The 24,250-nt window shown below is 40.7% G+C and overlaps 1 protein-coding gene across 3 annotated transcripts in view; it reads right to left on the bottom strand.

The window, feature by feature from the left end:
• Nucleotides 1-7,253: 7,253 nt before the first annotated feature.
• Nucleotides 7,254-24,250, bottom strand: part of scaf11 (SR-related CTD-associated factor 11) — a 68,666-nt gene continuing 51,669 nt past the window's right edge. For 2 of the 3 annotated variants that reach the window (XM_078219714.1, XM_078219716.1), the window contains 6 exons: nt 23,901-24,016; nt 18,258-21,713; nt 12,197-12,552; nt 10,061-10,303; nt 8,835-8,954; nt 7,254-8,035 (listed from right to left, as the gene is read on the bottom strand). In XM_078219714.1, coding sequence (XP_078075840.1) covers nt 7,889-8,035; nt 8,835-8,954; nt 10,061-10,303; nt 12,197-12,552; nt 18,258-21,713; nt 23,901-24,016 — 4,438 coding nt within the window. In that variant the 3' untranslated portion in view covers nt 7,254-7,888. The remainder of the gene's footprint in view (nt 8,036-8,834; nt 8,955-10,060; nt 10,304-12,196; nt 12,553-18,257; nt 21,714-23,900; nt 24,017-24,250) is intronic. The other variant, XM_078219715.1, reaches the window with a different exon arrangement.

Raw genomic sequence — 24,250 nt, 5'->3', positions numbered from 1 at the left:
CCTATATTCTCATCCAAATCATTAATATAAATGACAAATAACAGTGGGCACACCGCTGGTCACAGGCCTGCAGTTTGAAAAACTCTCTACAATCACCGTCTAGCTTCTGCCAAGCAGTGATGTGGAGATGCCGGCGTTGGACTGGGGTAAACACAGTAAGAAGTTTAACAACACCAGGTTAAAGTCCAACAGGTTTATTTGGTAGCAAAAGCCGCACAAGCTTTTGGAGCTCCAAGCCCCTTCACTCACCTGAAGAAGGGGCTTGGAGCTCCGAAAGCTTGTGTGGCTTTTGCTACTAAATAAACCTGTTGGACTTTAACCTGGTGTTGTTAAACTTCTTTCTGCCAAGAAGCCAATTTTGTATCCATTTAGATACCTCACCCTAGATCCCGTGAGATTTAACTTTATGCAACAACCTACCATGCGGTACCTTGTCAAAGGCCTTGCTAAAGTCCATGTAGACAACATCAACTGCACAAAAGATGCTCCAGATTCTCATCACTTACCCGACTCCTTTTTAAATTGTCATATTCTGTCTCAAATCACAAGTGCTAAAGGATTCCACGTTCTAATAATCACTTATTCTTCTAGTTAAGGGTTAAGTTATTTATACATTATTTAACCCATTTTTCTTGATTTACTGAGCAGGTATAATCTTTCACTGCCTACACCCAAAAGCTTTCTTAATTTAAAAAAAACTCGTATCCACCCACATCCCTTAATCTCAGTGGAAAATCCCTAATTTTGATACCTTTTAACTAGAATCGCTTTTTTCTGCTGTATCCCATAGAACGCTCATCTTATCCTTTCTAAGCACAACATGATCCTCACATTGTCACCGAAATTATTTTTGAAAATATATATTCCAGCTGGGATTTCAATCTTATTTTATTAAACTTGTGTATTATCCCAGTTCTCTGCCAAGACCAGGGAACCACAGTTCAGTCATGCAGCTATAGGTTCTTTTGACTGGAGATTTTAAAAGTAAGTCACAAATTAGTGTTGGTTCGAGCTTGTATATTTGAATTTTTAAAATATATTCATTCATGGGATATGGACGTCGCTGGCCAACATTTACTGCCCATCCCTAGTTGTCCGAGGGCAGTTGAGAATCAACCACATTGCTGTGGATCTGGAGTCACATGTAGGCCAGACTAGGTAAAAGCGGCAGATTTCCTTCCCTAAAGGGCATTCGTGAACCAGATGTGTTTTTCCAACAATTGACAATGGTTTCATGGTCATCAGTAGATTCTTAATTCCAGATATTTCTTATCGAATTCAAATTCCACCAGCTGCCGTGGTGGGATTTGAACCCAGTTTCTGGATTAGTAATCTGGCAATACTACTATTAGGCCATCGCCTCCCTATTAAATGAGTCAACTGGGCTGCTATAGAGAATTGGCATGTATGTCTGTCTCCTCTGGAATCCAGTTTACAGTTAGCAATTCAGTCTGGTCAAAATCAACTAAAATGCATCCAGGAGGAGGGTGAAAGCCTGTTCTTTGGCCTTTCACATTACATAATTCATAAATCAACTTCCTACACATTTCTCTACATATTAGAGATTTGGATCCTTGCTAAGCAAGGGATCTGGTAGCTGTGGAAAGTCTGTTTAATCTTTTGCTGGTTAATAAAACTAAACTAACAACAGCATCAGTCGATGTCCTTGTTTTTTTAAAAAAAGCTAGAGTTAAAGAATCTGCTCATCATGTTACTTATTCCTGCTTAACTGAACCCAGTTGTCTTGTTTCTTTTATAAAACTTCCTTTTTAAAAAGATCACATATTTAAGCAGGAGGTAATTTGTGGATCATGAGCTTTCACACCAGTACTTCCAGAGAGCAGTGAAGATCGATTTTTGATCTTTAAGGGAGTTGAGGGTTATGGGTTGGGGATGTGCAGTAAAGTGGAGTTTGAGGTTATGATCAGATCAGCCATGATCTTACTGAGTGGAGGCGGCGGCTTGGGTGGCTGAATGGCTGCTCCTATATATGTTCTTTCCTCTCAGTCATTGCATCAGTCCCAGTTCAGATGGGAACTCAAAAGTTGTAACCCTGTAATCTGATTCCTCAACAATAATGTTAAGCTTCCACCTATGGGTGTTTTGGGAGTTTTCTTTGTTAGACAGAAGCTATTTTCCAGGAAGTTACTTGTGATCTAGAACCTATATTTGAAAGATGGATTCTCCTATCAGTGTGGTTCACACCCAAACATGTTAAACATTCACATATGAAAGAAACTCAGAGATCAGAATTTCTACCATTTAGTGTTTCCATTGATATGGAGTTCTCTTTCCATAATGTGGCAATCTAAAATGCTAGTCTACTTAATGAATTGCGACAAAAAGGATGAAACTTCCTGATCTGCAGCAGAATTTTGGTCAGTGCATGTTTTCCATAGTTTACCACTGTCTCAGCAATAAGCGAAGAATGGTATCCAATGACCAGTACTATAAAAAATTGGTCAGAGCATTAAAAAAATTTTGTTTTGTTTGCAAAGTTGAAGACATGGAAACACATGAGGCGGCTAGATATAGCACTTGGGGTGAATGATCAGAAGTTATGGGGAGAAAGCAGGATTAGGCTACTGAGTTGGATGATCAGCCATGATCGTGATGAATGACGGAGCAGGCTCGAAGGGCCAAATGGCCTCCTCCTGCTCCTATCTTCTATGTTTCTACAACAGTGCAGTTTTTTAAAAAATCAGATCATAGAGCACATGAAATGTGTAACCAAGTGTAGTAGATTAACCTACCCCATAATAGGTCTTCACAGAGAGGGTATTAATTTTAATCTCTTCACCCCCCCACCAGACGTCTGGAGAGACAAGCTTGAGGTCAGGAAAATCACCTGAGTTTGGGTGAATGTCTTTGTCTTGAAGGGAGCAGAAAAATGTTGGTAAATAAAGTATTTACAATGTAAACCAAAAGGGTTTTATTAATTTAAACTATGTACATCAAATAACAGGACTATTTACAAAAATAGGTCAGATACATTAATTTAGCAACCCAGGAAATACACTGTACCAATCTACCATTCTAGTAGGAAATTGGAGAAGTGAAAAGAATACACACCTTTGCTTAAAATTAAAGATAAGCAGTTTCTTTCTTCATTCATTCTACGCAACATATTCTGTATAAAAACCATCAGTTTGGAGGATTCAGTTAAGATGTGCTGAGGACTAAAGTTTGATTTGTGCAGATCATCATCAGCTCTCTGCACTTACTGCTGAAAAGATCTGCTACTTGTTCTTTTGTAAAATTCCAAATAGATGATGGGCCTTCTGGAATACCCTGAATGCATCTTGTAAACTAGTTTCCAACTTCAACCCGCTGATGACCACGATTGTGTGTAAAAGCATGACTAACGTATCCTGTTTGGCACTGACAAAAAGGGATAAGACAAGTGCACATCACTGGGACAACGTATGACAAGCCCACCATTACTACTTCATCTATGCCCACTATTAAGTAGCTTCCATCAAAATCAAGGTCTGCTTGAACCTTTTGTAGAGATGTACATCTAGAAAGTGTTGTGCCAAGTCAACTTGATTGAAAAGCTTTATGGCAAAGATAATCTTTTAAACGGTGTAAGAATATTCGATTCCAGCCTTGGGTCACTGTCTATGTGGAGTTTGCACTTCTCCCCGTGTCTGCGTGGGTTTCCTCTGGGTGCTCCGGCTTCCTCCCACAGTCCAAAGATGTGCAGTTAGGTGGGTTGGCTATGCTAAACTGCCCCTTAGTATCCAAAGATGTGTAGGTTAGGGAGATTTGTGGGGTAAATACATGGGATAGCAGGGATGGGCCTGGGTGGAATGCTGTGTCGGAGATTCAGTGTAGATGGGTCAAATGGCCTTTTTCTGCGCTGTAGGGATTCTACAAAAAATCATCGTACTCAATATCATCATTACCATTGTCCCGAGTACTTCCTTGAGGACTAATTAAAAATCTACTGCCTTGACATTTGAGATCTTGAATATATATCTTAAAGATCTGTCCTGATATATATCCCTGGTTCTAATAAACGACCCATCAACAGCTCCATAGCTACCTTTCTGCACAAAGCCAATCAAGAAGATATACATCCTCAAGGATCCTAAAATAGTTTGTCCTCCGGTAGCAGGACTATCTACTTTGGGAGTTTAAATTGTGTAGTTGTCACTTGCAGGTAATTTGTACTGAATCTTGGTGTGGGTTGAAGCTGGCCTATATGATAATGATTGACAATCTGATACTGATGAACGCTTAGAATAGGCATTCTTCTCTAAAGTAGCTCAGTTGGTAAGAAATCGGTATAATTGAGCTGTCCAGATCAAATGGATGTGGAGATGCCGGCGTTGGACTGGGGTAAACACAGTAAGAAGTCTAACTCCCACCCACCTGACGAAGGAACAGCCTGTTCCGAAAGCTAGTGGCTTTTGCTACCAAATAAACCTGTTGGACTTTAACCTGGTGTCGTTAGACTTCTTACAGATCAAATGGACCCAGGGGTTAATTTCAGGTCAGTGTTGAGTTAGTTGATTGCAACCAGCTTGGCAGCATGTTAACCATTGGCCTAAGCATCCCTTGATTACACAGGAAAAAAATGACTCCTATCTGGCAACCCCGCAGGAAATGTAGTTTGAGAACAAGGTTAGCATTGGTTGTATTAACCATTCCAAATAACATATCAAAACTCACTGCAAAAGGTAACTGTGAAAAATGAGATGCAAAGATATGTTTCCCATCGCCATAAAACAGCTGCAGTCCACAACTTTGGAAGGGGAGAAAAACATCCCAGCTGATGTTTGCCATCAGTCCTAGGACACAATATATAGATAATAGGGGAATGAAATGGGTAATTTAATTCTTGAGCAATTTGTTTATATGTAATGGGTCGTGGATGCATTTTGATCCTGAAGTGATAGGATGGAAAACTCAAGTGAATAACGTGAAGTTAGCCACCTCTTCAATACATTTTCCTGCATTGATTCTCTACCTGAAAACGAAGGACATTCTTCCTCAATCTGAAGCTGGAAATTAAAAGGATCATAACCAGCAATTTCTTTAATCCAAGCAGCGTTATTTTATTCCCATTGGAAGAACAATTAAGGACCCTCATTTACTGAAATATTTAAGCAAAAGGCATCCATGCCAATGCCACAAGAAATGGAAGTTCATCCAAAGTCCACTGAGAATGAGAACTGCTTTAAGGGTTCTGACAAAAGCATCAGCTGGTCATGTGCAGAAATAATACAAACACCTCTTTTCATAAAAATCTAAAACTTCTCCATAACCCCAAATTTCTACTGCAATGGACAGGCACTTTGAGTATTAATGAATGAAAAATGTGAAATACTTATGAATTTAATCATCAATGCTTGAAGCCAGAAATTAATTAAAAATGTTAGGTAACTGTGGGTGTACACATCTAAATTTCAGATTATTCCATTGTTTAAATATATTTCAGTATTGAATCATAGGATGGTTACAGCACAAAAGGAGGCCATTCAGTCCATCTAACCTTTTGAAAGAGCAATTTACTTAGTGCCAGTCCCCTGCCATTTCCTGAAAAATCTGTCCTTTTCGGATAATGATCTGGTTCCCTTTCGGAAGCCCCATGTGACCCTGCCTCAACCATATGCTCAGGCAGTGCGCATTCCAGAACCCAACCATTTAAGGAAAAACTTTTTCACGTAGCATGTCCTCATTGCTTCTTTTGCCAATTACCTTAAATCTGTGCCCTCTGGGTCTCAATGTCTTTTAAGGAAGGAAATCTGCTACTCCTACCTACCTGGCCTACATGTGACTCCACATCCACAGCAATGTGGTTGACTCTTAAATGCCCTGGCAAGTCATTCAGTTGAAGGGCAATTGGGGATTTGCAATAAATGCTGGCCCAGGCAGTGACCGCCACATCCCAAGAATGAATTTAAAAATTCATTTACGTAACTGAATGTCCTCATCCCTGGAACCATTCTTGCGAATGTATTCGGCACTCTCTCTCCAATACCTCCATGTCCTTCCTAAAATGTAGTGCCCAGAACTGGTTGCGGTATTCCAGTTGAGGCTGAACCAGTTTTAACCTAACTACATCGACTGGGCTGTACTCACTGGAATTAAGAAGAATGCGAGGGGATCTCATAGAAACATAAAATCCTGATGAGATTGGACAGTCTAGATGCGGGAAGAATGTTCCCGATGTTTGGGAAGTCCAGAACTAGGGCTCACAGTCTAAGAATAAGGGATAAGCTATTCAGGACTGAGATGAGGAAGAACTTCACTCAGAGTTATGAACTTGTGGAATTCTCTGCCACAGAAAGTTGTTGGGGCCAGTTTGTTAGATATGTTCAAAAGGGAGTTGAACATGGCCCTTGCGGCTAAAGGGATCAAGGGATATGGAGAGAAAGCGGGAATGGGATACTGGAAGTGCATGATCAGCTGTGATCATATTGAATGGTGCTGCAGGCTCGCCAAATGGCCTACTCCTGCACCTATTTTCTATGTTTCTTTGACTTTTTTAGGAGGTTGAAAATTATTTCACCAACAATTTAATCTGGCATCTTGAAGGGGATAAACTGACAATCTTTCTCTTCCTGGAATCAATTTCCCATATTCATAAAATTGAGAGAAGCTTTTTAGCAAAAAAATGACATTTGCAACATAAAATATAACATCCTGTCCTCCTGATGAATTAGCTCTTTTCTCAAAAATGCAGGCATGTTCTACCGTCAAAGTGTCAAGCCTCTTGTAGCAGTAATGAAAGCACTTAGAGGAAAATCCAGTTCAAAAGCAGATGATCAAAAAGAGAAGGGAAGCAATGAATAAGTTTGATTGCTTCTATTGCAAAATTCTACAAGATAACCAAAAACTAGAAGCAACTTTATGATATTATTCTACATAATGATTAGCTCCAACACACAAATATGATTAAGCAATGTTGACAGAATTGATTTGGAGTTTATAGAAATTCAGAATGCGAGCCTTTGAAAAGAATACATTTCACTTAATAATAGACCTCAAGCCAGCATATGTATATAGATGATACTTCCATTGTAAGGTCCAAACTAATCTCCTGGTAAACTGTCTATTGTCATGATTTGTATTAGAGCTATCTGAATAAAGATGAAATAATTACCTTAGTGGAATGTACTATTATCAACAGAATATCAATCAAAAATAATTCAACTTTTATAAAGGATATTTCATTTGGAGTAAAAATACATACTTGGATATATTTAAACCCATACATGTGTCCATCAAGACCCAGAAACTAGTTTGACAAGCAGCAGAAAATTTATTTTGCTCTGTTGGGCAAGTATTACAGAATACTCCTCACATTTTTAACCATTCTTTTCTGCTTTTCTCAAAAATGAAACTATAGAATCAAATCTTTTATCAAACATTTCCCCACTGAGCCACAGTCCTAGCAGTGTTAAGCAATCATCTTTGTTTAGACCCTATACGCACTAAAACAGCTGATCAGCCTCAGACGCCAGTCTTTAGTGCAACTACATGATCCAGATCCTTCCAGTTAAACCTGGAAGCTTTTGTACAGCATACAAACGGTTTACAAAAACACTTAACTAGAGTTAACAAAAAAAAATAGCAAGAGATAATTTGATACATTAGGAATTCATCTAACAAATATCACATTTTATACAACTGATCTAGTGACAACCCACGTGAGGGGCCAGGACAGATCATATTATACTTAAGTATCCTTACAACTCCAAATAACTAACAACGGCATGCTTTCATTTCACGTTATTGTGTTGTCTCAAATGTTTCGATTTTTAGAAAAACACCTAATCTGTGTAGGGAAAAAATATATGAACCAATAGATAACAAAGTTCCTACTTATCATTCTATTTTGGGTTCATGTTAACACTGGCAACCAATCTGTTACAGCTTAAAAAGATTTGTTCCCAATGATACTGCATTCCTCAGGATTTTGCTTTGGGTTCCCTTTCCTTGCGTGTTTGTATTTCTCTACATATGCTTTTACCAAATTGGCTACTTTTCCTGGGATGACTTCACCACTCTTGCTGTGGCAAACCTAAGGAACAAAACATACAAAATACAATGAATCGATTCGACAAAATGTACATTTATGAAGTGCAAACATGATGGGAAGCAATTGTTCATAGAATCCCTACAGTGCAGGAGGTGGCCTTTCGGCCCATCGAGTCTGCACCGACAACAATCCCACCCAAGCCCCATCCCTGCAACCCCATGTAATCCCCCTGACACTAAGAGGAAATCTCACCCACACCTGTTCCCCATAACCCCAAGTAGTTACCCCACTAATCCCGCTAATTTCCACATCTTGGGACACTAAGGGGCAATTTCCCATGGCCAATCCACCTAATCTTTGGACTGTGGGAGGAAACCGGAGCACCCGGAGGAAACCCACACAGCCAGAGATCCGGAATTGAACCTGGGTCCCTGGCGCTGTGAGGCAGCAGTGCTAACCACTGTGCCACCCATTGTTTTCGTTGTGAAAGCAAAATTGTTCAGCCTGAGATTATGCTAAAGGACAATTAACCTCTTAAGGTTTTTGATTGACAAGGGAACCGAGGGTGGTGGAGGGACAGACAGAAAAGTGGAGTCAAGACAACAATAAAATCTTACGATCCCCTAAGACAAAGAGTAAAAACTGTCAAATATTACTGCACAAGTCGATCTCCAACAGCTTACATGTAGGTAATTAAACCTCTGTGTTTTTTCAAGGCAAGCATAGTTAAATGGTGCAGGGAGAATGGGGAGGAGAAGAGGGTGAAGTATTTTATTTCAAACAGACTCTTCACCAGTATCAAGAATCTTGTGTAAAAGTAAATCCATTTTCCAGTTGTTACCTTATCCACTGCCTTGCGGACAATCTCTTTATATTCATCCTTGGTAATGTCCTTCTTTTGGTAATAAGGCTTGATGGCTAGTTTCACTTCTTCTACAGCCCTTTCTTGAATAGTACATTTCTATACATTGGACAGGAAAAGTACTTTAGCTGGATATTCCACAATAAACCTTAACTTCAGCCAATATGGAACAGCAGGTTCAAGCATCAGTCACATCACCGACAGATGGCAGTAGTAAGTTGATAGGAACAATGATTTAATACAGTGTATTAGATAAGCTATGAGTATGCTTTTTAATTCACAGGTTCATAAGCTTTAAGAAGATTGCAAGCTAAGATGCACACACAAAAATACATAAGTAGAAACAAATCCTAATCACTAAAAAAAAGGCATACACCAAAAGAGAAAATGCTAGAAAATCTCAGCAGGTCTGGCAGCATCTGTAAGGAGAGAAAAGAGCTGACATTAAGTCCAAGTGACCCTTTGCCAAAGCTAAAAGGCTTAGAAAGTGGGATATATTTATATTGCAGGGTGAGTGAATGAAAGATGAGCCGCAGCCACAGAAACCAGGAAAAAAGGCGGCTGATGGCAGTCCATAGAGAGAATAAAGGGTGCGAATGGCCAAACGGCAGAGAAGCTAAAATCAGAGGGTAAGTTGTTACAGATGAAGATGAGGGGGGAGGGGAAGGGGAAATGGGTGGAAAAGAGGTCAAATGTAGAAAAAGGAGGAAAGGGGGAGAAAAGGTAAGGAAAGGAGGGATAAAGTAGGAGGAAAGAGTTGGGGGGGGAAGAAAAATGAAGAAAGACAATAAAGAAATAAAAGGTAGAGACCAGTAAAAAAAAAAATTAAATGAAAACAAAGGGTCGAGGTGGGGTAGAGTTAATCATCTGAAGTTGTTGAATTCGATGTTGAGACTGGAAGGCTGTAAAGTGCCTAGCCGGAAGATGAGATGCTGTTTATCCAGTTTGCGTTGAGCTTCACTGGAACATTGCAGCATGCCAAGGACAGACATGTGTGCATGGGAGCAGGATCGTGTTTTAGGCAAACACGACACACACAACTGAAAAAATTAACTGATCTCAAAGTTTCTAGATTCCTGCTAAGCTCATATTATACAACAATGTTACAAAAAGCTCACATTCAAACAACAATGCAGCTGTAACTTTCTTGTGCGGGAACCTGATTCATTGAAAATTAAAGCGATCACTGATACTGCTGGACTTGCCTTGTCCTTTTTGGGCTTTTCTGTTTCAAATTCTTCCTTCAAGCTCTCTCTCTCTTTTTCTACAGTAGGTTTCGAAGTTGAAAGAGATGCAAAGACCTGTTGCACAGACTGAAAGGTTGAAGAGGAAATGTCTATAGAGAGTGGAACTTGCAACGTCTTGCCTGACCCTCCTGCTGGAATGGGGACAGAGGCAGTGCTGCTCTGCAAATCCACCTCCGGAACAGTACATGGAGGAGGGATGATCTAAAAAGGAAGTGGAGTAAAGCACTTTGTAATTATCCATGGAAGCAGCAAAAAGGAAATCCACAAACACACTGTTTTTAATGAGACGTTTATGTCAATCGGTTTCACAAAAACATGACGCGTGGACATCAATTTTGCGACGTGCCAACAGTGCTGGAAAAAAAAACAATATTTTGGGGCTATTGTGCACAAACTCAGAACCTCATGTGCAGCATTAGACTAAAGAAACAGGACTTCAACACAAGCAAACAGAGCTTCGTGTATCCATCTTCCTCCATGTAGGTGATTATCAGATGCGATAACTCAATTAGGTGCTGGGCATTACATCACAATTTTGGCACAGGACAAAAAAAAACCTCACAGACCTTCCAGAGATGCAGCAGGCTAACACCATTATTTTTTAAAAAAACATTCACCCAATCTGAATTTACACCAAGACAGTAATCTGCTTATTTCTCGTTAGAGCATCCATCCTGATATCCAGTACTCATAACTATCCTGGATTCAGCTTTACACAAGTTGCTTGACAAAATAGCAGGCCGGGACCGAGCCTTTATAACCTATTAGCGCAATTAAATTGATTCAAAGAAAATCAGCACCAGAAATTCAGGCCAACAGTTGGGTGAACATCTGCCTTCTCTTTTTAAAAGATGATCAAACAGAAATTCAATGGGTTTCATGGTGAGCTGTTCACCAAACCCCAGAAGGAGCCTTTTGTCACATCCTTTTGTCACATTACAAGGTGTAAAGTTGTGTGACAACCAGGATATCTCTAATGCTCAGAAAAAGGAAAAATGCTGTCAAGGCTTTTCATCTTGCACTCATCGGGATATTGTAGATTTCAAAGTTGAAAGAGATGCAAAGACCTGTTGCACAGACTGAACGGATAAAGAGGAAATGTCTACAGAAAGTGGAACCTGCACTGTTTTGCCTGACCCTCCAGCTGGAATGGGGACAGAAGCAGTACTGCTCTGCAAATTCACCTCCAGAATACTACATCGAGGAGGGATGATCTAAAAAAGCGATACTCCTGACTTATGCCTTGTAAAAGATGGACAGACTTTGGGGAGTACGGTGGGCTACATGACTCAGATTTCCCACATAACAAGTCTGGATTAAGCTCAAATTTATTTATTGTCATAAGTAGGCTTACATTAACACTGCAATGAAGTTACTGTGAAAATCCCCTAGTTGCCACACTCCAGCGCCTGGTTCTGGTACACCGAGGGAGAATTTAGCATGGCCAATGAACCAACCAGCACGAAGGTCAATTTATCATGGCCAATCAATCTAACCTGCACATCTCTGGAGTGTGGGAGGAACTGAGAACAGAGACCACTCCATCTGACAAAGGAGCATTGCTCCGAAAGCTTATGGTATTTGCTACCAAATAAACCTGTTGGACTTTAACCTGGTGTTGTGAGACTTCTTACTGTGCTTACCCCAGTCCAACGCCGGCATCTCCACATCGTGTGGGAGGAAACCAGAGCACCCGGAGGAAGCCCACGTAGACATGAGATGAACATGCAGACTCCATACAGACAGTGACCCAAGCCGGGAATTGAACCCGGCTTGCTGGTGCTGTGAGGAAGCAGTGCTAAACACTGTCACCGTGCTGCCCATTAAGTGTATTAGAGGTGAAGTATATCCTTTAAAAAGTGCATTATTCTGGAAGCACTTTTAACTTTCAATATATTAACATGTAAAGGAAAAGCACTGTAACCATGCAAACAAATGGACTGTACTCAGCTAGCATTTAACTGAGTCTGCAAGCTCTCGAACTGACTGGAAAAACAAACCTGGAAACACTGGCAGAACACTTCCTCCTGCTCTCATTTATCTGCCACCCTTGAACACAGTAGAACAGCATTCATATCTTTCTGAAGGACGTACCTGAGGTTGTGCCATGTCATGCTGCTGAATCGCGTAGTTCACCGATTGGGCTGGTGGAGGCGGAGGTGGTGGTGGAGGTGGGCTGTTAGGCAGGTTTCCGGCTACAGCTGGTTGCACTGCAGGAATTCCTGCATGGACATTGAGTGGTGGAGGAGGGTGGATGTAGGGATTATGGAAATGCATTAAAGGGGGTGGTGCGTGGACGTTCATTGGGTATGGAAAGACATTCATTGGTTGGGGTGGTGCATTCATTGGCTGTGGTAAAACTGGTGGATGCATCATATTAACTGGCTGCTGAGAACCATTCATTTGCTGATTTGCTTGGTCACCGAAGGCTGGCACCCCATGTGATGAATCTGCCAAATAAGTAAGACATTAATTAATGGAGAGGTATTGTGGGGGGTCTCGGGATCATTCTTCAGGTCTGTGACATTTCAGCCAAAAATATCTTAGCACGTGAACTTTAGCCGAGTGCTATGAACCTTTTTACAATAGATTTCATCCAGGTATTTTGTTCTGATACATACTTGAAATGAGCTTATTAAATTAACCATTACTTAATACAACAGAATATTGCCTCACTACACAAAGCTCTGAGTAGACAACACCTGGAGTACTGAACATGTTCTGGCCACACAGTATAAGTACGTACTGGCCTTGGGGGATAGCAGCACAGATTCCAGTATCTGGAATTTAGACGATTGAGGGGGAATTTGATCAAAGCTTTCAAGATATTAAGAGGATTGGATAGAACAGAGCGCAATAAACTATTTCCATGTTACAGATTTTAGGGCTAGGGGGCATAGTTTAAAAATCAGAGCCAGATCTTTCAGGGGTGACATTGGAAAAGACTTCATGTAAAAAGAGGCAGAAATTTGGAACTCTCTTCTGCAAATGGCAACTGATGCTAAATCACTTGTTCATTTAAACACTGATGTTGGTCAAGGTATAAGGAATATATAGGGCCAGACAGATATATGGATCACAGATCAGCCATGTATTTTGCATTTCAGATAATTTGATAAGATGCATGACAAATAATAAATACACGGTCTCTTTGATAAAGTTAGTTCTTGGCATATTCACCACAGAAATCACAAGAGAAACAACCTGACATCCCAAGCTAAAGGTCACTGAAGTTACATGGGTAAGATGGGTATAGAGGGTTGTGAACCAAATGTGGGCAATTGGGACAAGCTTAGTGGTTTAAAAAAAAGGACAGCATGGACATAGATGACCAAGTGTAGTGTGTCAAAATTCGCAGATGACACTGCAGAGCAAAGTGTGCAGAGGAAAGTCCGCAAAGGGATATAGATAGTCTAAGTGAGTGGCGAGGGTCTGGCAGATAGAGTACAATGTTGGTAAATGTGGGGTCATCCATTTTGGTAGGAATAACAGCAAAATGGACCATTATTCAAATGGTAAAAAATTGCAGCATGCTGCTGTGCAGAGGTACCTGGCTGTCCTTGTGCAGGAATCTCAAGGAGTTGGTTTGCAAGTGCAGCAGGTACTTAAGAAGGCAAATGGAATGTTGTCCTTTATTGCTAGAGGGATGGAATTTAAAAACAGCAAGGTTATGGTGCAGCTGTATAAGGTGCTGGTGAGGCCACACCTGGAGTACTGTGTACAGTTTTGGTCTCCTTACTTGAGAAAGGATATATTGGCACTGGAGGGGGTGCAGAGGAGATTCACTAGATTGATTCCGGAGTTGAGAGGGTTGGCTTATGAGGAGAGATTGAGTAGACTGGGACTATACTCATTGGAATTCAGAAGAATGATGGGAGATCTTATAGAAACATAAGATTATGAAGGGAATAGATAAGATAGAAGCAGGGAAGTTGTTTCCACTGACGGGTGAAACTAGAACTAGGGGGCATTGCCTCAAAATAAGGGGAAGCAGATTTAGGACTGAGTTGAGGAGGAACTTCTTCACACAAAGGGTTGTGAATCTGTGGAATTCCCTGCCCAGTGAAGCAGCTGAGGCTATCTCATTGAATGTTTTTAAGGCAAGGATAGATAAATTTTTGAACAGTAAAGGAATTAAGGGTTATGATGAGTGGGCGGGTAAGTGGAGCTGAGTCCACAAAAAGATCAGCCATGATCTTATTGAATGGCGGAGCAGGCTCGAGGGGCCAGATAACCTGCTCCAAGTTCTTATGGACAAGTTGGGCCGAAGAGCCTGCCTCCATGCTGTAAACCTCTATGACTCTTAGTTCAATGCTCTCAATCAATGATCAAACAAATTTGATGAACATTTAGCCTACTTCTGTTCCTTGAAATAGTTATGTTGAATATATGCATTGAATTCAAACTTTGAACTACTTTGCATAACCCAGCAGTTGAAAAAATTAAGTGCTCAAGTCAGAACTTCTTCTCTCCAAGTCCATTCACACAATGTTGTCAGTCAGAGAAGATCATTAGGCACGAGTTAGAGAACCTGATGGAGCACCAGAGAGGAGTGACAAGCGGAGGGGAAAGATAGGGAAATTGTCTCGTGTCTCAGATAGTGGATGTAGATAAGACTGCAGCGTAGGCTGCCCAATGGAGTGTACGGGTGCATTGAGTTAAACATCCTAATGAAGCCATGTCACAGATAGGAAGTTCCAATGAAGCACTCAGGAAAACATTGTCTGGTGTAATATTTATACAGCATCATGGAAGTTGTCGCTGCTTCTACAGGTTAAGTATCCTTTATCTGAAACCCCCGGGGTCAACTGTATTTTCGATTCCAGATAATTTCAGTTTTCGGATACCGCATATAAATTTACAATGAAGTCTAAATAAATAAAATGGCTCGAAAAGTAAGATGCATGACTGAATAATAAATACTTTGTTTTTGATGAAGTAACTTTTTGGCATATTCACCACAAAAATCGCAAGAGAAACAACTTGACATCCTAAGCTAAAGGTCACTGAAGTTCACAAAAGTGCGGTTTATGGATCTGTTCAGTTTCCGGATATATGGATAAAGGATACTCGACTTGCATAGCTATCAGATTTTTATTCAATCAATATGGGCTTACTTTGAATCAGGTCTTACAGGTCAGACATTTTAACCTTTTATCACTTTATTTTCCTATTAGCTCTCTTCATTCTCAGTGATAACCAGTGAAAGGCCTTTAAAAACGTGTTTCCTCATTCACAGAGACTATGTACTCAATTGCCAAGTGCAAAATAATGCCTGGCTACTGAAGAAAAACCGCTTCAAGCATTAATTTCCAGAATAATTTGATAGGAATTCAAAAAATAAGCTCTGGAAATAATCCAGCATTCATGCAGCTTCACGCATTGCTTTTAGATTGCATCTAAACCATTCTTGATCCTTTTTATTTGTTCAACACGAAAGAGATTTGAATTGGTGGCATTTTGATAACCTAAAGGAATGGACCCAAAGAAGTTTGATCCAATCATCACAATAACCATCTCAATAGCTTTATCTGAAAACCATAAAGCCACAGGCCTACTTTCAAACAAATTCTTTAAACTCTTTCACAATTTACAAGCTGATTACCTGGGAAAATGCATATTTATTTGCAAAGTTATTTGCCCCATGAGGGGAGGGAGGAAGCTTCAAAATTATCTTACATTGGGACAAATTAAAAGAAAACAAAGAACAGCACACTACAGGAACAGGCCCTTTGGCCCACCAAGCCTGCGCCAATGTCCTGTATCTTTCTGTTCTCCACCTGTTCATGTGTCTATCCAGATGAGTCTTAAATGTCGCTAATGTGTCTGCCTCAACCACCTCACTTGGCAGTGCATTCCAGACACCTACCACCCTCTGTAAAAAAACTTCCCCCGCACATCTCTACTGAACCTTTCTCCCCTTACCTTGAACTTGTGCTCTCTTGTAATTGTCATTTCTCCCTGGAAAAAAACTTCCAACTGTTCTCCTTATCTATGCCCCTCATAATTTTATAAACTTCTATCAGGTCACTCCTCAGCCTCCGTCTTTCAGGGAGAACAATCCCAGTTTATTCAATCTCTCCTCAAAGCTAATACCTTCCATACCAGGCAACATCCTGGTAAACCTTTTCTGTACTCCCTCCAAAGCCTCCACGTCTTTCTGGTAGTGCGGCGACCAGAATTGGACACAGTATTCCAAATGTGGCCTAACTACTGTTTTATATAACTGTAACATAATTTGCCAGCTTTTATACTCGATGCCCTGGCCAATGAAGGCAAGCATGCCATATGCTTTCTTCACCACTTTTTCCACCTGTGCTGCTGCCACTTTTAAGGATCTGTGGACCTGTACTCCCAGGTCTCTGTGTGTGTCTATGCTCCTGATGGTTCTGTCATTTATTTTATAGCTCCCACCGGAATTGGATCTACCAAAATTCATCACCTCGCATTTCTCCAGATTAAATTCCATCTGCCATTTCCCTGCCCAATTTTCCAGCCTATCTATATCCTGCTGTATTCTCTGACAATCTTCATCACTATCCACCACTCCAGCAATCTTAGTATCCTCCGCAAACTTGCTAATCAGCTACGTTTTCTTCCAAGTCATTTATAAGTATTACAAACAGAGGTCCCAGCACTGATCCCTGGGGAACACCACTAGTTACAGACCTCCCTTTCACCGCTACCCTCTGTCTTCTATGGCCAAGCCAGTTCTGAATCCATCTAGCTAGTTCATCCTTGATCCTGTGTGATTTAACCTTTTGCACCAGCCTGTCATGAGGGACCTTGTTAAATGCTTCACTGAAGTCCATGTAGCCAACATCCACGGCCCTTCCCTCGTCAATCATTTTTGTCATCTCCTCAAAAAACTCAATCAAATTAGTTAGACATGACCTCCTTCATACAAAACCATGCTGTATATCGCTAATAAGATCATTCAGTTCTAAATGTGTATAAATACTATCACTAAGAACCGTCTACAACAATTTCATTATCACTGACGTCAAACTCACTGGCCTATAATTACCCAAGTTATCTTTGTTACCCTTCTTAAATAACAGGACAACACTGGCTATCCTCCAATCCTCACCCTGTGGCCAAAAGGAAACAAAGAGTTCTGTTAGAGGTCCAGCAATTTCCTCTCTTGTCTCCCTTAGTAATCTGGGATAGATGTTATCTGGCCCTGGGGATTTGTTTACTTTAATGCTTTTTAATACCCCTAACAGTTCCTCCCTCGCAAGGATGACTTGTTCTAGAGGGTTTACATACCCCTCCGAGACACCAATCAACATGTCCCTCCCCTTTGTGAATACCGATGCAAAGTACTCGTTAAGGATCTCACCCACTTTCTTTGGCTCTACGCATAATTTCCCTCCTTTGTCCTCGAGTGGACCAACTCTTTCTCTAGCTACCTTCTTGCTCCTAATACACGTATAAAATGCCTTGGGATTCTCCTTAATCCTGCCTGCAAAGGACATTTCATGGCCCCTTTTTGCCCTCCTAATTAATTGATGCACTATAAAATCAGTAACAAATAAGCCTTTTGTTATGACTGTAAAAGTAGTATAAAATGCTGAATCGCAATTCTAGTTGAATGAAAATAATTATCACAAAAGACTAAAAGTGCAGCTGGTTTTTCAGAACTATATTCTGCACAAGAGAATCCTAACCAGCCATCATGTCCATCTCAGCCATGAGATGTTACTGGAAGAAAAATCATTATTATTGTATACTCAAAACCGTGTTCTCTCTTGGCATATTCCGTTTAAAATAATTCAGATTATGGACTATTCAGGTATACTATCCACTTGCTGAAGACAACCTTGCGTGATTTTTAAAAACAATTTGTTTCCTAAAGCAAACGCTTCAAAAGACACAATTCAGGAAAGACAATATTTTGCTGTCAGCTTTAAAAACAGCAATCCCCGTCACCAAAAGTTATAGAAATCATGCCCCTTTGTCTAAAACAAGTCATCAGGTTTCAATTTTTATTTTCCTCCTGCTCATAAATTGTGAATAAGGTGTTTAAATTCCATTTTTTAAAGCAATCAGCAAGGTTTTCTCTCAAAGCAGACTTATAACTAGCACCACACAAATTTCAAGAGGTTTTGCAAGCTTTCAAAAAGGGATTGACAATAAAAAAAAAAACACATACCTTGCTCTGAAGAAGCTTGGTACTGTTCCTCGTCAGGGCCTCGCCAGCTGGACTGTGCGCTTGAAGCCTGCCTTCCCCTATTGGCATAGTAATTTTGGACATCGGCTGGCAGAGTTTTCCTCGCGTTCCAACTGGAGAAGGATGACCATCCAGAACGGTCACGGACCTCGGAAGATACATTTGAATCACCTCGCCACCTATTATGTTGGTGGTCATTGTACCTGCGGGGTCCAGTTCCTTGGTATTTCCCTGAATTATTTTGCTCGCCTGAGAAATTTGACCGCCGGTTCTGCCATGGCATTTCACTTTGGTCACCATGAAAGGAGCCTCCCCGAAAACGTCCACGACCTCGTTTCCAACCAAAGTTCCTATTCCCCCAAGAATCATCCCTTTCGTATCTATTTTCTTCCCATTTGGCATCATTCCTGTATTCGTTTTCTCTTATACTGACATCAGAAGGTGCCTGCAATTGTTCCATCACCCAGTCTGGATTCCTGTCTTCCATATATTCATTAGTACTCTCAGTTGACTGTTCATCTGGATATCTGTTACTTTGTGGAAATTCTCTACTCCTGTTGTCCTTCCTGAATCTATCAAATCCTCTTGGCCTTTCCCTATCATTCATTCTCGGTCTATCATTTCCTCGAAAATTTCTCCAGTTGTCATCCATGTACCGGTCTCTTCTTCCTGGAGAAAAGCTAACTTTCTCCTCTTTGTCTCCAGAATTAAATCTTTTCCTGGATCTGGACCTGGACCTCGAGCGCAGCCTGTTTTTCCTTCCTCTTTCTGCTTCAGCTTCCTTCTTCTCAGCCTCACTTGACAACTCTTCCTTGTCTCTCTCTTTACTGGGAGACCTGGATTTTTTTCTGGAGACTGGAGAAGCTTGGTTGCTTCGATCACTGTCATCTCCTTTTGAACGATTTCTTTCAACCACAGGCCTGTCTGAGTGACCATGATGGTCTTTACCCCATGATCGGGACCTGGATCTTCCCCTTAACTTGGAGCCAGACCTTCCTCGTGATCTTGACCGTCCTCGTGATCTGGACTTGGACCTTCCTCGCGATCTTGATCGCCCTCGCGATCTGGACTTGGATCTTCCTCGCGATCTGGACCTTCCTCTCGATCTTGACTGTCCTCGCGATCTAGACTTGGACCGTCCTCGCGATCTGGACCGCCCTCGTGACCTGGACCTTCCTCTCGATCTTGACCGTCCCCGCGATCTGGACCCTGACCTGCCCCGTGACTTAGACCCAGACCGACCTCTCGACCTGGACCCGGACCTGCCCCGTGACAGGGACCGAGACTTTCCTCGAGACCTGGACCCAGACCCAGACTGCCCCGGTGACTTGGACCTGGATCTCTTCTGTTCACGTTTTCTTTCCCTTTCTGGAGACCAAGTTGTGGTTGCTGCATGGAATCTAGACTTGCGGCGCGGTACATCTTTCCCTTTCTGTTCTAACTTTTTTTGAAGTTCAACTTCAGGTGGTCCTTGTGCTGTGTTTTCCTTGTTGTTATTTTCAATGGTGCTATCTGGCATCAAGATTGGGTGGTCAGAAATAAAGGATAAAGCAGAACCGACTTCGCTTTCTTTTGAATTTTTTTGAGATTCAAGTTCAGCTTCAGACATTTGGTGGTCATTGATGGGTGAATCACATTCCATTGCCACTACTTCATTGTTGTCCACATTAAAGTCCTCAGCGCCGCCACTTCCAGCCCCATCAATAAACAACTCAGATTTGGTCCTTTTATCGTCAGAGGCTTCATATGTCTCTGCGGTCATCTGATTGGGATCAGGTTTATCTGAGATTACTCTATTTAAGTTGTCATCCTCTATAGTTTTTCTAGGACTATCATCAGGTAAGTGCTGACCAATATCACTTTTACTATCAGATGCAGGAGGTGGTTCATTTAAACGTTGCTCCAGGTCCATCTCAAACTGCTCAGCTTCGACATGCCCAGAACCTAACTCACTTTTCAAGCTGTCATTCTCCATGAACTTACCAGGGTCTTCAGTTGATGACTTATAATCTGGTACCTGCTCAGGTACACATAAAACCTCTGTAGAGTCCATCTCAAGTTGCTCTGTTTTTACAGTCTCTGAGGCTATTTCACTCTTTGGGTTGTTGTCCTCCATAAATATTTCAGGAGTTTTTGCATACTGTTGGCCAATAACACTTTTAGAATCAGATGTATTCTCCACACTTAAAATTTCCAGAGGTCCTGTTTGTTTAAATATCTCAGGGTTGACATTCTCTATAGACGTTTTACTCATCCCGTCACTATTTTCCATTGATTTCTCAGGAGCGTCAACAAATGATTCTTCAGCAATGTCACTTTTACAATCGGATGTATGGTTTTCTTCACCCGAATCGTCTTTTGCAGATTCCGTATCCTTCAATTGCTCAGAATCGATACTCTCCGAAGACATTTTACTTTCGGAGTGGGTCTCTGCAACGCTTTTTCCTGGACTTCCAACAGGTGACTGCTTTCCGGTATCAACCTCACAAGCAGGCACTTGTTCAGAATTCTCCTTTGTTTCTGCAAATTCTACTGCTTCATATTGTTCAGTATTTTGATCTTCTACAATTGCCTTATTTTCCATCTCAGCACTTTCTTCATTTGATGGACTTCCAGGATATTTTATCTGACCAATGCCTTGATCGCTATAGGTCACATCATCTTCATTGAGAAAATAAATTCCATTTTTTGAACTACTCTGTTCATTTTCAAAAGTTTCTTTGTTGCTGTGTTCTGCGGAGTTTCCTGAGTTATGTTCCACACAACTTCCATGACTTTTATCAGTAGTTGGTGAAAGAGTTGAGTTTCCTGAGTCTTCAATATTAATCTGGTCAGTGATTGGCGCACAGTTTTCTTCACTGACAGAAGAATTTTTGTTTTCCACACAATCAAGCTCTTCATTATTTTCTTCCTCATTATCCTTCTCCATTGAGGTGACGCATTCATCACCATCATTAGGTGATGTTTGGCTTGCATCACTATTATCCAGGTTTGTCAACAGCTCTTCATTGGAAAGAGGTGGTTGAGGCTGATATTCAGTTTCACTGACTAAAGGACTATCATTTGGGTCAGAACTACTAGAACTAGATTTCTTATAGGAGCTACGAGTAACTCTGGTTTTCTTTTTATCAGGGGGGACTTTACTTTGTTCAGTCTCCAATTTCCTTTTTGCCTTTTGCTTTCCACCCCTTTTGGGTGGAGTTCTTGCACATTCTGGGGATGCTTTAGGAACTGAGGCACCTGAGCTTGACTGAGGCCTTTGGGCCGAGCTGGCAGATTTGTCCAACTTTTCTGCTTTGCTGATACGCATTGATCTTCTTCTGCCTTGAGAAGTTTCATTATTCCCTGCATTAGTACTACCTGATGCTCCAGATATATTCTTTTTCTCTCCACCTCCTCTGGTGCCTGCAAGTGCGCACTTCTTGCCAGGAAAATGAACTGGATAAAAAAATAAATAGCATTCAATCAGTTATCGCCTCCTGATGCAAACATTGTAATATTGCTATTTTACTGAAAGCTATTTTCAAACATAGAAAATGTCCACTTGCTGATTATCTTTAATACACTACAAAAGGAAACTTGTCAGTTTTATAAATAATCCCTCAAAGTTCTATTCGTCATTCCCTACTCATGGCTACAAGGAGCTTCAGATAGCATGGGGAGGTGAGAGTAGGTGTGTGGATCAAAAGAGATATCAATAGTGGGAAATGAAACATTTTCCTACCTCAATCTCTCCAGGTTAGATATAGTCTATGACAGATCCATATCAGATGTTTAAACTCAATCTCAGTAGAGTATTCCCACTTCCTGCTCACACCACCCACCTTTGTGTTGAGTGATATTGCTAATTTAAGGGCAGTTTTGCAATGCTAAAAAATGCCCTCTAGGAACTGGGTTGAAATTTCGCAATATTAATTCACCTAGGACAAATGTACCTGGTAAAGAGAGGAAGCTTCATCACTAATAGCTGGGACAGGAATACCTTTATCATAAAGATTAAATGCATTTGGTAATGCATTATGACACCATACAGCCTTCGAAAATAAATACAGTAATGTTTATTTATCTAATTTTATGAACTTGCCTTCTGAACACAATTGTGTTCTTGGGAGAGTTGTTAATTCTCTTGTTTCTGAGTTAGAAGGCTGCAGATTCTAATAGTAAACTAATACTTCAGGGCATCACTTAGGGTGACAGTCCAGTATAGTATCAAGAGTGTATGGCACCACTGGTTATGCTAAATTGAGGTCCTACCAGGCTTTTTAGATGAGTACTTGCACTATTTGAAAAGGGGCAGGAAAATAGTCTGTGTCCTAGTCTACATTGTTTTCCTTTGGGCATTCAAGTCCTTAGTGTGTGAGAAATCCTGCTGTGCGTGTCTATGCAAGAGCCACATCTAATCAAAATAATGCAATCTATGCAAAACACTAACATTTAAGAGATATGCCTGGGTGCTATATAAATGCAAACTGAATAAATTTACTCAAGGGCTGGATAGTAACTTTAATTTTTAAAAATTCTTTCACAGGGTGTGAATGTTGCTGGCAAGGCCAATAATTTTTGCCCAGCCTTAATCCGAGTGGCCTGTGGGGCAGAAGACAGTTTAGGAGTGAATCACATTGCTGTGGGTCTGGTGTCATATGTAGGCCATACCAGGCAAAAATGGCAGGTTTCTTTCCCCAGAGGACATTAGTGAACCAGAGGGGATTATACATCAATCAATGGTAGTTTTAACGGTCACCGTTACTGAGGCTCGCTTTCAATTCGAGACTGTTATTAATTGAATTTGAATTCCACCAACTGCATAGTGGGCTTTGAACCCATATCCCAAGAACATTAGTCTGGACCTTTAGATTACTAGTCCAGTGTCATTACCACCACACCACCCTCTTCCCTCAATAAAGATATTAAAAAATTAATAAACATTATCAGATGACAAAGGAAACTCTACAAAACAATTAATAAAACATACTCAGTGCACACATGTCTCTTTGCACTTGCATTGATAACAGCCTTTGTGGCTGGTCTACCATCTTTTAAGTGTCGTCATGCTTTCTATTGCTCTACACCCAGTCAACAAACCTGCATGAAGCATGCAACTTATTGAATCTCATCCTTTATTTGAGCAGGTATGAGAATGCTGTGCTTGTCGTTCTGCTTCAATTATTCCAGTTGAGGGGAAGCATTATATTTAGTGTTCTCAGGACCAGTTTTAGAGAAATGAAGCCATTTTATTTTACAATTAAACCTGCAATTTCAAAGATTTTGGGCATTTCAGTTTGGAAAAGCAGAGGCTTTTCACTGTCTTTTATTTCAGTTAGACTGAACAGATTTTCCAAAATTGACAGCAGGCATGGAGCAAATGAGTCTACATGACTATCTATTTAGCCTCTAACCTCATTTAACAGTTTAAAAAAAAATTGAGAAGTTGAGAACAGAAAATTCAAAGCAATTAAGCAAACTGAAGCTGTAAAAGAACAGAAATTGGAAAAATAATTTTAAACATTCCCAATTTTGGACGTTTAAGTTTGAAGCATAAATGTTGAACAGTGCAAACCATAGAGGTTTTAAAATCAGGAAGTACCTAGATAGGGGTTGTCTTTGAGTTGGAAATAAGAATCTCACCAGAACGTCCCAGGGCAAGTGGATTTGATGGAAATGTGGTTTCTGACATCAGATCTCGCAGGGGGCGCGCTGTTGCTGCTTCATCATATCCAACAGAATTGAAGTCTATTCCGTATCTGTAAAATAGTAAAAAAAAAGTATTTTCTTTTTCTACACAGAGCACAGGAACTTGATTGCTGTAGATCCAATCAAGTCTCAAATGGTCAAACACCTACTCTGGGTTTACATAAGGCAATCCACATGATCTTGTTTTCACTAGTATAACAAAGATCAACAAAGCAACACAAAGCAGGCCTATAAAAAGGCCTAGACTTCTTAACAGAATCCCGTAATTTTCCAATATAGTATCT

This window comes from Mustelus asterias, chromosome 9 (assembly GCF_964213995.1).
Source record: "Mustelus asterias chromosome 9, sMusAst1.hap1.1, whole genome shotgun sequence".
NCBI classification, from domain to species: Eukaryota; Metazoa; Chordata; class Chondrichthyes; order Carcharhiniformes; family Triakidae; genus Mustelus; species Mustelus asterias.
The sequence above is the reverse complement of the archived record's forward strand: the minus strand, read 5'-3'. Positions and strand labels throughout refer to the sequence as shown.